The 13,961-nt window shown below is 37.6% G+C and overlaps 1 protein-coding gene across 1 annotated transcript in view; it reads left to right on the forward strand.

The window, feature by feature from the left end:
* The window catches only part of STK32B (serine/threonine kinase 32B), a 156,371-nt gene that overhangs the window by 16,219 nt on the left and 126,191 nt on the right, over positions 1-13,961 (forward strand). The window contains exon 2 of the mRNA XM_018924889.3: positions 12,529-12,584. Within this exon, the coding sequence (XP_018780434.2) occupies positions 12,529-12,584 (56 nt within the window). The remainder of the gene's footprint in view (positions 1-12,528; positions 12,585-13,961) is intronic.

Here is a 13,961-nt window from a genome sequence, read left to right on the forward strand (position 1 = left end):
TCACTGGCTGTGATAAGGGCCAGGACATCAATCCAGCTGTTCCTTGATGACTTCTGATGTTTCCAGTGGTGCTGCTAAGTTAACAGCTTTTCTGAGCCAAATCTCTGTCCTGCCACAAAACAGAACTGTTTCAATGGCAACAAAAATTATCTTTAATTGACACTTTCACTGATCTAAAAAATAATTCACTGACTTGTGGGTTTATAATAGCAAATTTTTGTAAACTGCTGGTTAGAATAGGAGACACAGATGAGAAGTTCCAATTACTTTCCTCTGAGCCAAATGAGTCAATGAAAAGAAACCTTTCTACTGGAAAATAGGTTACCTGAATGCTATGTGCTAACAAAACATAAAAGCAACCAAAACAGCTCTGTTATGACAAAGTAATCTGTGGTTATATTGAAGATTTGACACTGCCAGAGTAAATCCTGATCATTTCTGTGAGGTCAGGGCTATGCACTCTGTTAGCCAATGCATCAAACCTTATTATAACCTAATAATTCCAGTTATTCATGTCACTGAGCTTCAGTGCCAGTCTAAATAGGGAGAGAATCACGTCCTTTCATGGACTCATAGGATGGTGTGGCCATTTTCACGTGGCCAGTGACCAGTCACACTGAATGTGCACAAGAAGTGAACATACCTGCCATGCTGTGTGCTGCTTCAACTACCAGCAAACCTTCTCTGACTTCAGAAAAGTGTTAACCATTCATCTGGCCATTTCCAGACGTCAGCATCAGTTATTTAGCAAAGGTGAGGATTGTTACCTTGTTTCAGTCCATCCAGAGGAGCATCTGACCTCCCATGACATTTTTCATAGCTCTGAGTTATACACCAGTATGTAAAATCCCTGAGCAGCTGCTGCAGGCTTTTCACAACAATCTAGTGCTATTTGCTCTTTGTTGACAAAGAGTCATAGATTTGGTACTTCAAATTCCTTTTGCTTTTCTGTTAAATCTAATAGTAAAATCCTATGTACTTGTAGTCCAATTGTTTTGGTTTTTTTTTTTTTTTTAGCTCAGTTTATGGATGTTTAACCAGCTATCATAACAGAAGATAATGAGGTGTTGAAAAGGTCTGCTTTAAAATTGTGCTGCTGAAGGATTACACCAAACTGACCCACACAATCAAGATCATCTGGGCTGACAGCCTATCACAAACATTCAAATTCTCATTCTCAGTCTGTGGTATCACATTGTCAGACTGATCAGGTCAGTGACCCTCCACCTCCACGGGCATGGAAGTAGTATTAAAAGAGTGTTATTTGTGGTTGCCCTGCAAAGGGTCAGCTCTGCATAAATCTCTCTTCTTAGTCACAGGCTGAGTCTTTCCCACTTTGTACCTTCACTATATGCTAGCTCCATCCCTTTCTAAACTTGCCTTTCAATTATGACATCCTGGGACAGGAATTAGTATAAATTTAATTGAGGTTTTGCAGTGTTATTTGGCACATGTGGAATGTGTTATGGGGATTGTTTACCAAAGGTGAGGGTTCATGCTTGCCACTGTTGTATTTTGTCTCTTTTTCCTTTTAAGCCATCTTAGCTACTGCTGTTTTAAATCTTAAGTATTTGTCAAGGGAGCTTCACCTTGGTAATTGCCTGTACCATTAGTCATCATCAGGATTTCTAAAGATCTTGCATTATCCCCCCCCAAAAAAGACAACTAAAGCATATCATTGCCTGTGCTAATTTTTTTTGCAGCTGACATCATCAGTGGTGACGTTTCCCAGACAGTCATTCTTTCCTGTTTTGTACTGCACTGCCAATGAGGACCTGCTATGAATTTAGGCTTGATTCCTGCTAGATTGTCCAGATGACTTTTTGTCATGATAACACATATTTCATGTTCCTTATATCATCTGACAAGCTCTGACAGCAATATTTGACCTCCTTTTTGTTGTTGTTTGTTAATAAGAAACAATTTAAAATTCATTAATGATTAAGTTTGCCTTCAAATAATAGCAATTGAACTTTATATTAGCTTAAATTTTTCTGGCATAGGATGTTTACTACCATTCTTACTTATATTCAGAAAATTAATTTGTTGCCTTCCTGGAATTGCCATCAAAGTCAAAAGACATGCTTAGCAGATAGTTTTAAATTTGTCTTTATTGCCTGTGCTCACTTCCATCTGAGGGAGGATTGGTGTCAGTGTATATTAACATGGCAGGGATCAGAGTTTGATCTCTACTCTGATATAAAGCAATTCCTGTTAAAGTAAAATACACACATTCTGTACTAATAAGCATTATAACTTCCCTGTGGAGGTGACCATGTCATTTCACTGCCCTTGCAGCCAGACCTGTAACCAAAGCAGCATCACAGGTGTGTCACAGGGTGTCACAATCAGCTTAATCTGGTCCAAACACCCATACTGCCATCAAAAGGGACGTGCTTGTGCTCTCCTCTGTTCCTGCTGCTGCAGCATGCCAGACATGGTGTCTCTCTGATTACCTCATTTTCTTGCCAGTTTTTCAAAGAATGAGTTTTTTCCTGGATGTTGATGCTCTCTCTTCATAGCATGACATGAAAAGGTTCATAAAGGGCTCAAATACAGTCAGTGAGGTGGACTGTGAGAGATCTTTGGTGTGGTGTAGGGTCCAAAGCACATGTTTCTGATGGTGGGAAATATAAATATTTTCTACTTCCTCTCATTATTAGGCTGCATGAAAATAGAAGTCTTTCCTGTGAAAAGTCAAAAGCAAATTGAAAAGGAGAATTTCTTCAACTGTTCTGATTTCAGAAAAAAAAAAATCAAAAATGCACTCACTCTAAATGGACACAGACAGCAAGAATAGTGAAGCAGAAATCATCACGAGTCAATACTCAGAAATTTTTCATTTCGGCTGAGATCAGTGAAGACCTTTTGATTTTGTACTTCTTTCTATTCCTTCTCCAATAAAAAAGATGAAAAATGGAAACAAGGCACAGAGCAAAATGATGAGAAAGACTCCAAAACTAGGTAACTTTCTGTTTGCTTTCATTGGAGCTGAAGTCACATCCTTACTCACAGGAACAGAACTTTCATATTGCTTTGTATCCTTCAGACTGAGATTATTTATTTATAAGAATAGTTCTTTCTCTCACCTCCTCCTGGATTTGCTCACACAAACCAGACAAACAAGCAAGAATTGGTTTTCATTTACTCTATTTTTTTCCCCCAGCCACCGAGAGTACTGCTGTATGCCTCTGAAACAGAGTAACCTGTCTGAAGATGGAGGCAGCACACTAAAATCTCCAGTGAGGGATTGTTATGGTAAAAATTTGGACTAGTTTTAAAGAGGCATAAAGATAAAAAAATTACCTTTATTTTTTAATCTAATGCTCCCAAGAAACACTGTGGAAGAGAGATGCAGCCACAAGAGCTCTTCTGGTCAGTATAACTAATCTTTGCCAGTAAACACCTATTTGTGCTCAATCCTTCAGAAAGAACAGCTAAGTCCATCCAATTTGTGCTAAAATTCTTGTGGAGCAAAGCAGCAGCTAAACATCCCCACACCTTCCACATAACAAGAAACTTGTTTTTCCACAGAAGCAACCCCTGGAGTCACTGGTGCTGCTGGTGAAGCCTTTACTAGGGCTACCTCTCAGTAGACTTTAGGCAAAAACTGATTATTGTGTTCTTAGACTCCAATCCCACTGATGCAGGACAACCCCATCATGGTGAATACTGTGCTCTGACTCCATGATTTCAGAAGGCTGAAGAAATGCTTTATTAAGCTCTATTATATTGCACTAATACTATACTGTAACTGTACTGAAGAGATACTAAAGAAACCCCAGGACTGTCTGGCAAGAGCCAGGACACAGCTTTGACCCAGCTGGCCAATCAATCCAAACAACCCTCACCTTTGTAAGCAATCCCCATAACACATTCCACATGTGCCAAACTACAGGAGCAGCAAGTTGAGATAAGAATTGTTCTCTCTTCTCCCTCTGCACTGCCTTCCCCAGGAAAAATCCTGGGAGAGAGAATTATGTCTCTCTCTGTTCAGAGAATGTGAACACCACAAAATCCTACTGCAGTTTACAGCTGTAAGGCTCTGTCCTGACTTCAGTGGCTGGCAGATAAATCACCCCCAGTGGCTCACAGAAGCTGACACCCACAACCCTAAAAGCATCAAATGTCTTTTCTAGATTTTTGGTTTGGTGCTAAACCTCCAATTTCCCAAGCAAGGTCTGGAGATTGTGGGATGGCACTCAGGAGGTTCAGTTTAAACTTCCTTCAGAGAAAAGCTGTAATGATTTGCAGTCTGTTCTACTTGTCTAAGGAGAAAACTTTGTTTTACAGGCTTCAGGTAGCTGCCTGATACGTTCTTCAGAATAGATGTATTTAATGGCAGCATCATTTTAATTTGGCTTATTGGCTTATTTAATAAGCAGCTCTAGAAAGAAATTTTCATTTGATCCTGGGTTCAAACAGATTCTTGTTTACCAAGGAGTCACAGTTTCCTTGTGAATGCAAAATCTCATCCTATTTTTTTTTTTTTGCAGCTTTTATAGAATAGCATTAGAAATACAATTATGTTCTTTTACAGAATTAAAAAGGAAGAAGAGTTTTGAGAATCAGTCCTTAGATCTTTTTTTACTTAGCAGCTTGTTTACTTTCAAATGCTAATTTTCTTTAGAATTTTAATTTTACTTCTGGTTGTGGCAACACATGCCTGTTCTGTAAGAGTGTAAATTATTAGCTGATTCACCAAATTCTTCTAGTCTGTTTTTTAAAGCATTTTGAAAAATGGAAGGCTTTTTTAGTTCTTTCCAGTATTCATTTTAACTAACACATTCAGAAAATTTCCCAGCCATTTAGGGAAAACCCCACTCATTTTAATGATGTGATGTGAGGTGGATTTCACTAATTACAGTGTAGAACCCCATGATGCTGGCACTGCTTTGGATGAACAAACCATGCATGGTCTAAATATTCTGTGAATGTCATCTAATGTGTACTAAATTGCATGTGAAGTGCTGCCTTGTAGGAGGATTGACATAAGGAAATCAGAATGTCTGTAATGCATCCCAGCAGATGTTCTTTAGCCCACTCTTTTATCTATGGTATCAGCTATTTATTTATAGAATATAGGAATAAGAGAGAGATAAATAAAATCACATTGCTGCTTTTCCAACACCCTGGTACTGAGATTTTCTCCCCATTTTAATAAGGGAAAAGGTTACTTCCCCTATGTCTTGTTTGAAATGTGACATAGATGGAAGATAAGAAACTGTCACTCTGCTTTCTTTTTTCTTTTGAAACTGATTTTTTCTCTGAAAAGAATTTTAATGGATAAATGAACTTGTTGCCAAATTAAAATGCTGTTACTTTCCCAGATAAAAATTATGCCTTATGCTGGGAAAACAAAGCTGGTTTTGAAAGTTTGAATGGAATTCAAGTTTACCTTTTCAGATTTTCTCCTGGCCCAGTTCAAAGCTGGACTACATTTCTGTGATATGACAGTTCTTCAAAGGCACTGGGATGTGATCCTTGTATCCCTGGTGTAGATGCAGCCCCTGTGCCTGTTCACAGCTGCCACAGCCCAGCACCCCCAGCTCAGGGGAGCAATGCCCAGGCCATGCAGGTGCTGTGAGGACAGCTCTGGCAGGGACATGCAGCCCAGCCACGGATCCCAGCCTCCAGTGCCTTCACAAGGAAGCAAAATGCAGAAATGAACTGCTGTGAAAAAGCCTTTTTGGACCAGTCAAGAGTTCTGAAATGAAAGTCTTTTGACAGTACAGAAATGTTTCACTTCCACTGAAGAAAGTGAAGCATGCAAACATGATCAGACTGACATACATTGTACAGTTCAAAACAAAATTAACTGAATTTTAAATAACATTTGTTTGGCATACAAAGATCTTAAATTCTTTCTAATTGCAAATAAATTCTGAATAATTATAAAAACATATTAACATAATTAGTTTATATTGAGACTAAAACACTCATTAATCATGAAGAATTGAGACATTGTAATGCAATTCAAATACAAAGGCCCTAAATATGATCAGAAACATCATGATTCATCATTAGTGAGATAAAACCACTCTGAAACTTCTTTTTGGTTATGTATCTCTATCTAACTAGCAAGTTTCCCAGTCTAATAATGTATAGCAATGTTCTATTTCACTCAGAAACCTGTGGAACTATGCAGATTAGTACTCTTCATTCACTTCAAAGGCATGCCTGGCTTTATCACTCTGTCAGCAGAAATTCATTTCTTCCTCAATTTAAGCAGAGCTTTTCTTCACTAATGCACTTACCATCAGCAGAGCATGATGGAATGTGACTCCTTATGGCTGCCCAAACCATTTTATGATCCTTAATTTAATTTTTAGACTCTGTTCATGTTTCTCCTATCTATGTCCATTCAAGCAGGGGATTTTATTTGTAGTATTGAATATATGTGTCTGTGTATACTTGGTTACTCATCCCATGTGTTTTGTGTGGAAGGACAGCAACAATTTTAACAAGATCTGATAGCTGCTAAGACCTACTGAGGTTCTGTCAGCACAGCCTGTGGCCCTCCCTGGAAAAGGCTGGAGCATCTGAAAAGTAGACAGACATAGAAAGAAGACTGCAGAACTAGCTTGAAATCCTAACAGCAGAGATATCTAATGAGTCCCAGGTCAAACCATAGAGGCCAAATCTAGAAGGAAATTTGGTTTAGTTATCATTCTGTTTTCCTGATTCACAGACACAGGAAGCATTAAACCACCCCAAAACATACCTTCAACACAGGGGTCAGACTTACATAAAAATCTGTTTTCTTGCCTAATGGCCACATCATATCTGCCTTTTTCTGTTTTCTCTTGAGATCAGTGAGAATGAATCTCAATGTGTTGAAAAGCTCATTGTGTTAAAAAAAATGGCTTTACTGTACACCTCCTAATGCCTTAGTGCTCCTGTTTTGCTTTTGGCTACTCCCAGACAATCCAAATAAATCAGTAGGACTCAGCCAGGGAAGGAGAGTCTGAATTTAGCTTATCAAGTTCCTCCAGAAAGGCCTCTACTTCATTTTTCATTCTGCAAAGCATGTGCATGCCAGTGCTTTGGCCACATTCAGTAGGATGTTTTCTCTGGGAGAAGCAAAGTTCTTTCAGGAAATGTTTATTGAGTGTATTTGGACTAATCACATATACATACAATTAATATTCCTCAGCTGCAGTGAGAAAACAGATGTCAGCTCTACCTAGAATCCAACCAATATTTCTATTGCCTCTTTAGCTAAATGGAATTTACACTTGAACAAATATTGTTCAACATGAGAATATTTTGAACAGCAAAACTGCAAGTGAAAAGGTAAAGATCTTATATTCCTTTGTAAGATCATAAATCAAACACATAATACTTAATGGTGTGTTGCTGATGTAACTTCTTTGGGTTTTTTTGGTCCAAGTAAACAGTATTTGTGCATAATGCAGCAGAGGTGAATGCATATACTTCATTGTTTTAATATATATTATTATGTAGGTAGTGCTGATTGAAAAACAAGAATAGGCATTTCCACTAAAACTATCCAGTGTTTTTGCAGTGTGGTTGTAAAAACACAAGTCTGTGATGTGAATATTTTCTCCAAAGTATACTTTATCCTCAGGGAGCAGTGGAGAAAGAAATAAGTATTTTATCTTTCACTAGAAAGTTTGATACCAGATATCTGCTCCAGCAGGGCTTGTGAGGTGTGGAGGGCATGCATGAGAAGCTGTGGTGTGAAGGGGAAGCTGGGTTCTGTTCTCTGCTCTGCCACAACCTCATGAGTGGGGTTTGAGTCAATCTTCTGATTTCTGTATCTCTGCTTCCACATGGTGTAGACTCCTCACTCTTTAAAAAGGGCTGTCAGTCTTCATGGTGCTGTTATAAAGCACTATTACCTGCACTGGCTTTTACTGCTCTCCCAGTCACTTGTGTGTCTGAGCTCTAAGGTGCTTTCCATACCTAATTTTACAGCTGCCTGGAGATGTAATGATTCATTTTTCTACAGACAGCAGCAGAAGATTTTGGAGCACTCACCTGAGGCCACATGAGAAGGCTGTGGCAGTAGAGATGCTCCTGTGTATAACTCAGTCACAAACCACATCACCACCCTTCTAGATATTCCCAAGAGTTTTTGAGTACACTCATATATTTGACCAAGTATCTATGATGGTTAAGACCACATTTTTTTGCTTTTCATGGAAAGCAGGATGAAACCCTTAATTCAGTTGTGAATCCTGTTACCATCATCTGGCTCTTATGTGTTCAAGATCAAACTACAGGAAAATGCTTGACATTTCCTGTAATTTGAAAATATCTAATATTCTAATCCAAGAAAGGTATGCTTGCACTCATAGTCATTAATGGAGAGTTGAATCTGTGCAAAGGATGAATTGAAGGTTTATTTGAGTATGACTAAATGGAAAGAAGCAAAGTAAAGTATTTATATGTATATATACAACACATTGCTAAAATTAACAGGCATCCATTGCTCTAATACCATAACATGAAATGGATGTCATAAATGCTGATCTGTTTTCTCTCTTAGTTAGCAAAATATCTGGGTTATTCTATATTCCTTCTTAGTTTTAAATTTATGGTTACGTTTTAAGGGATGAAGGTGGGAGATGAGGGAGGGGAAATGATAATACTTGATTTTTCCAAATTGATGGAAATCAAAAAAACTGGAAATGAACTCTCTCATGGTGTTGTTAATAAGATTAACTGTAGGTCTACTTGCATGAAAAATTACCTGAAGACAATAAAAACAAATTTTGTTTTCTGAAAATAGTTCATATTCTTATACTCAAATTCTGAGACAATGTGTAAGACCTCCAAAGTATGGTGTGGTAATAAAATGAAAGGAGCGCTCAAAAAGTAGGAAAATATTTTTTTCTCTGTAAAAGAAAGTATTCTCTTGAGAATTGAAGTATTTTCTCTCGAGTAAAGAAAGCTATTTTCAAAAGAGTAATAGCCATATTACTGATACTGAAGAAAATGTCCTTCTGCCAGCCGTACCATTATCTCAGTGGGGCTTTGCACTAGAAAAATGTCATTAGCTACAACACCAGGCACCACAGGAACAAGACATGCCATGTTTTGGAGGACAAGAATCTAACACTCCTGATGTCCTTGTTGCACAGAGGAAATGGCAGTGTTTGAACTTGATGATATTTTCAACATTGGAAAATGACAGAGGTCATGAGGTGTAATTCTTCTCAGAGTAAGCGGTGATATTTTGGCATTGAATTTTCACCAGAAAAGATGAAGAAACGCATACAGAACGTGAAAAAAAACAAAAAAACGGACATGAACAAAATTAGCCCAAAGTTTTGAGAGTGTGAGATTAAAAACATCTGAGGAAAACACCTGGGATATATGGCTAATCTAGTACCAAGGTGGCAGTGAACTTAGCTCAACCCTTCACTGTTTTCAGGGAGCTGCTGCTCTGTCCTAGATGGGAATGTTGCTTGAAGCACCTTAGTTTTACTCAGTGAGTTTGGTACTAGTCTCAGCTGCAAGGTAGCCCACTTTTTATTCTGCCCTAATATTCCAAAGGAGGAACTTCCTCAGTTTGTGAATCTGCAGTGTTGGGAGTATGTCTGAATGGTCAAAAGAGACTGAATTTTCTCCCTTCAGTGAATTACCCCTTTCCAGAGAGCCACAGTGGCTGCAAGCCTTGCTCATTTTAGATGCAGGCTCAGGCATGTTTACACATTTCCTCAGTCATTTAAAATTGGCTTTATTTTCTCTTGCAAAAAATGCATTACAATAATTGTACTTTAATTTAAATAAGGCTCATGGGACTGTTAGCTATAGAAAAAAAAGCCTGTTTTTTTCTTAATGAAGATATGAAAAAGTAACATATCATTTTATATTCAAGTTAAACATAGAAATTGGGAAAATTTGATAAATTGTCGCATCTATGATTTTTAACCTCTTATTTAGCTTACCAGTAATCCATCTTCAACTCCATGTTCTAGTGCCCCATTTAATAATTTCATTTGTATGGAAGTAAAATTTACAAATAATCTAATTAAAAATTAAGTTGTTATAGTCAATCAGAGCAATGAACACAGGAAAGATGGAAGTGCAGAGAAATAGTAGTTATGTGGACAATAAAAAATATCCTTTACACAGCTACAGATAAATGCTTAATCTTAGTTTTACAAAAACAAACTCATTCTTCAAACTGATGTCTTTCAAAACATGTCAGATTTCAGAATATAATATAGTCAAGTATTACTGAAATGTGACTTGACTCAAATTGAGATAATTACAGACTGATTCTACAATTTCTCACTTGTTTTGGCAACTGGACTCAGCTGAATGACTGCAAGGTAAAGAACAAATTCAAAATAAGCTTTTTAAGGAACGTGCATGTTAAATCTTTAGCAAAATAAGCAGAAACATGAGGAAGTTTGGAAACAGAGGAGTGACACAAAAACCACCAGCATGCTGTGCTGAATTTTTGGTTTATTTTTTCCCATCAAAGAAATTAATGAGATTAAGAAGTTGTTTAGGATATTTTCTACACTGTGTAAATCCCTACCTAAATTCAGGGTCATCTTAGACAGCCCAGTCATGCACTTGGGAGGGATGAGTGGTAGGCACAGGATTTAAATGGATGTAAGTTCATGTGGAAGGGGGTTTTGCTAAACTGACCATCTTGCTCATCAGACCAGTACTGGCCAGCAGGAACTACAAGAGATTTTGCACTGTAAAATCTCTCAGCAGAGACTCCAGCTGCAGGTTGCTGACAGACAATCCTGCTTCTCAAACATCTGGGCAGCCCTAACTCTCCCAGGATTCAGCTCAAAATTTTTTTCCCAATTTTCAGTTTCCAAGCAGGTTATAAATCCTTTCCAAGGTTATGCATTTTTATTTCAGTATCCAAATTCTAAAGGTGCTCTATTCACCACCTTTGTTTCCTGCAGAACAGTCTGCTGCTCTCAGCTCTGCCAGCTCTGGGCTTGATTTGCCTCCAGCAATTACCAGGAAGGTGGTTGCTATGCTGCACTAATGAAAGGAGCAACCATGTTTCCTTGAAGGCAGTATAAGCAAGCATAAATAAACAAATTCTTTGTGGTGTTAATAGTGTAAATGAGGTATTATTGCAACAGAGAAAGTAATATATTAACCTGTTTTAGAGGCTTCATAGCTATCAACCTTTCAACTTTCTATGCAGAGCTTAGCTTGAGATGGATAACCTTTTTGGCAAATATTTATATTATGAGTTTAATAGAATTTTCTCCTTCATCTTGACGTATCACATTTTTGTTGTGATTCTTCTTGTTCCCACATTTTTGGGTGACCATGGCCCAGGTTGCCCAGAGAGGCTGTGGCTGCCCCATCCCTGGAGAGCTCAAGGCCAGGCTGGATGGGGCTTTGAGAAACTGGTCCAGGGAAAAGTGGCCCTGCCCATGGCAGGGGGGTTGGAATGAGATAATCTCTAAGGTCCCTTCTAACCCAAACCATTGTATGGTTCTATGATTTTCCCAGTGATGGTCTGTCTCCACAGTTTTGCTGGTTACTGTTACATCAATGACAGGTGCATAGATGAGGATCCATGGCCAAAGCCAGGAACATAAGTTTTAATTTAAAAAAAATCCTGTTATGTTGCACTGAACCTTGTCATCTGTGGTTCACTGAATTTAGCTCTAAGTGTGATTTTTTTCTGAGAAGTGACTGTAAAAGCTGTATCACACATTGTTGTGTTTGTATTTCAGTGACTTTGCATCAATTTTGTTCAGGATGTTGGAATTTTTTTAAAACCACCAGATATACCAATGAAGATTTGAAGGTCATGTTGTGTTTAAACTCATGTAACACCAATAAAAATGGCATTTCTGAGGAATGAAATCTCATTCACCCTACCAGCAAAGCACTTCAGTGTCTGGAGCAGGCTGTGCTGTCAGATTTTCCTGAAGTGCAAGTAAATCCATTCCACTTCCAACCTAAAATGCAATCTCTCAAAACAAATTTATGCTGAAATGATGAAATTGTCTTACAATATTTGCATTATGTATTGCATTAAGGTGGAAAACCTTGGTGATCATACTACCTCATCATGGGACAAGCTTCCATCACTGTAACAAAACATGGGAATTATCCTGAAGAGTGACTACTGTAAAAATAATAACAATATGTCATTACACATCTGTAGGTAGAGGGTGTTACTTGAATTATTCAGTGTCCTTTTCATAGATCTCAATATTTCTGGAAAATGCTGAGCAGTTTTTGCTGCTGGCTGCAAAATGCTAACTTTTGTCTAGTTACTTGGTTAGGACAGAGATATATTTATTTTTGGAAATACTGGGCACTGGAGACACTGGACACTGAAGACATTGGTCCAAGATGAATTGATGAACAAAATGAATGCAGCATATTTTAAAGCAAACTTTTTCTTTTCTAGCTATGAAGTATATTTGGTGTATAAGAGAAAAAATGGAATACCACATTGTAAAAAGACACACTGTGATTTCTTTTCTTATCTGATTTCTGATTCTGACTTAGCACACTACAAACTATTTTCCTTTTCTTCTCTCCTTTATTTTGCAGTTAACTTTGACCACTTTCAAATATTGCGGGCTATTGGGAAAGGGAGTTTTGGAAAGGTAAGAATCAACTTAATTTTTGCAGTTAAATGTCTCATAGGGAATACCTTTGTGTTTTTCTGGCTTGATCATGGTAAAAGAACATAGGTTTTGTAGCCTTTTCCTTCTTGAGGATATCTGACACCAGTATGAATTGTCTCTACATTAAATTATTTCTATTATTATCTATTCACTAAAATTAATTGGGCCAAAGTTATTATAATAATTAATTATTCCAAATGGATATTAGCAGAATTTAGAAATCTGTCCTGAAAACAAAAATCAACAAAAAGGTAGGAGCAGACTGCTTCGTTAGACAGTCCACCAAAGTGATCTTATTCTTAAATCTCTGAGCTTATTTGTTTGTTTAAAATAATTGCAGTATTTTTAAAGGCACTTTACATAGAATGAGTGCTCTTGGGGTTGTGAAAACTGACATACAATATAATTATGATCATTGAGTAAATGTTTGTTCAATTCAGCAGGATTTTTCTGAAACAGAGAAGATTAATGGTTTGTTTACACTAGAGCAGACAACTTTTCTTTCTTATAAATAGTGATTATAACAAGGTTTTAAACCTATACTACAAAGCCACATAGCCGCATAGAGTACAACTACAAAGCCACAAAGTCAGAGAAAATTCTATTTTACAAATATTAGAAACCACTTCTCACAGGAATAGATCTGAAGGTGAAATATAAGTGATACTTGATCAGGTGACTGATGGAACAACAGCTGTCTAGATCTCGATTTCAATGACTCCTGAGTACATGCCAGCTCAGTGCTGGTGAGGCACTTCTGTAGACATGCATTAAGAACACACAAAGGATTTTGCTGGTTCTTGGCCTCCATGCAGAACAATGAATTTAATTTTAGAGAGGCCAGAAATACTTCTTGCAGAACAGCATGGTCCCTCATGGCACAGCCCTTGTTCAATTCACTAGTTTTCAGCAGAAACCGTCTGAGGTCAGTAGGAGTATATCCTGCTTGGGCAAAAAGGTACTTAAATACACCTTAAAATCAGGGCAGCAGAGATCTGTGGTTGTTTATTATCACAATACAGAGGTGGAATGCCATGTAGGTATGCACAATATGTAGGTATTTCATAATATGTAGGTGGGATACTAAGAAGGCCCAAGAGTGCAAGTTATGCACAGGAAAAAAAAAGTTAAAGACATATCCAAATCATGTTGACCCTCACAAAGGAAAAGCTACTTAGATCAGAATTCAGCATTGTTGGTTTTAAATTGCCTACTTCTGAATTTACCTGGCAAATTTTTAGTATACAAATAAAACTTGTTTCATCAGAATTTCTAACCTGCCCTCTTCCTATGCACTTGGAACCACTAATAACTGGAATAAGCTAAGCATAACTAGGGTAAAGGTCTTCCACAAAC

The sequence above is a fragment of the Serinus canaria genome, chromosome 4, assembly GCF_022539315.1.
Source record: "Serinus canaria isolate serCan28SL12 chromosome 4, serCan2020, whole genome shotgun sequence".
In the NCBI taxonomy this organism is placed as follows: domain Eukaryota; kingdom Metazoa; phylum Chordata; class Aves; order Passeriformes; family Fringillidae; genus Serinus; species Serinus canaria.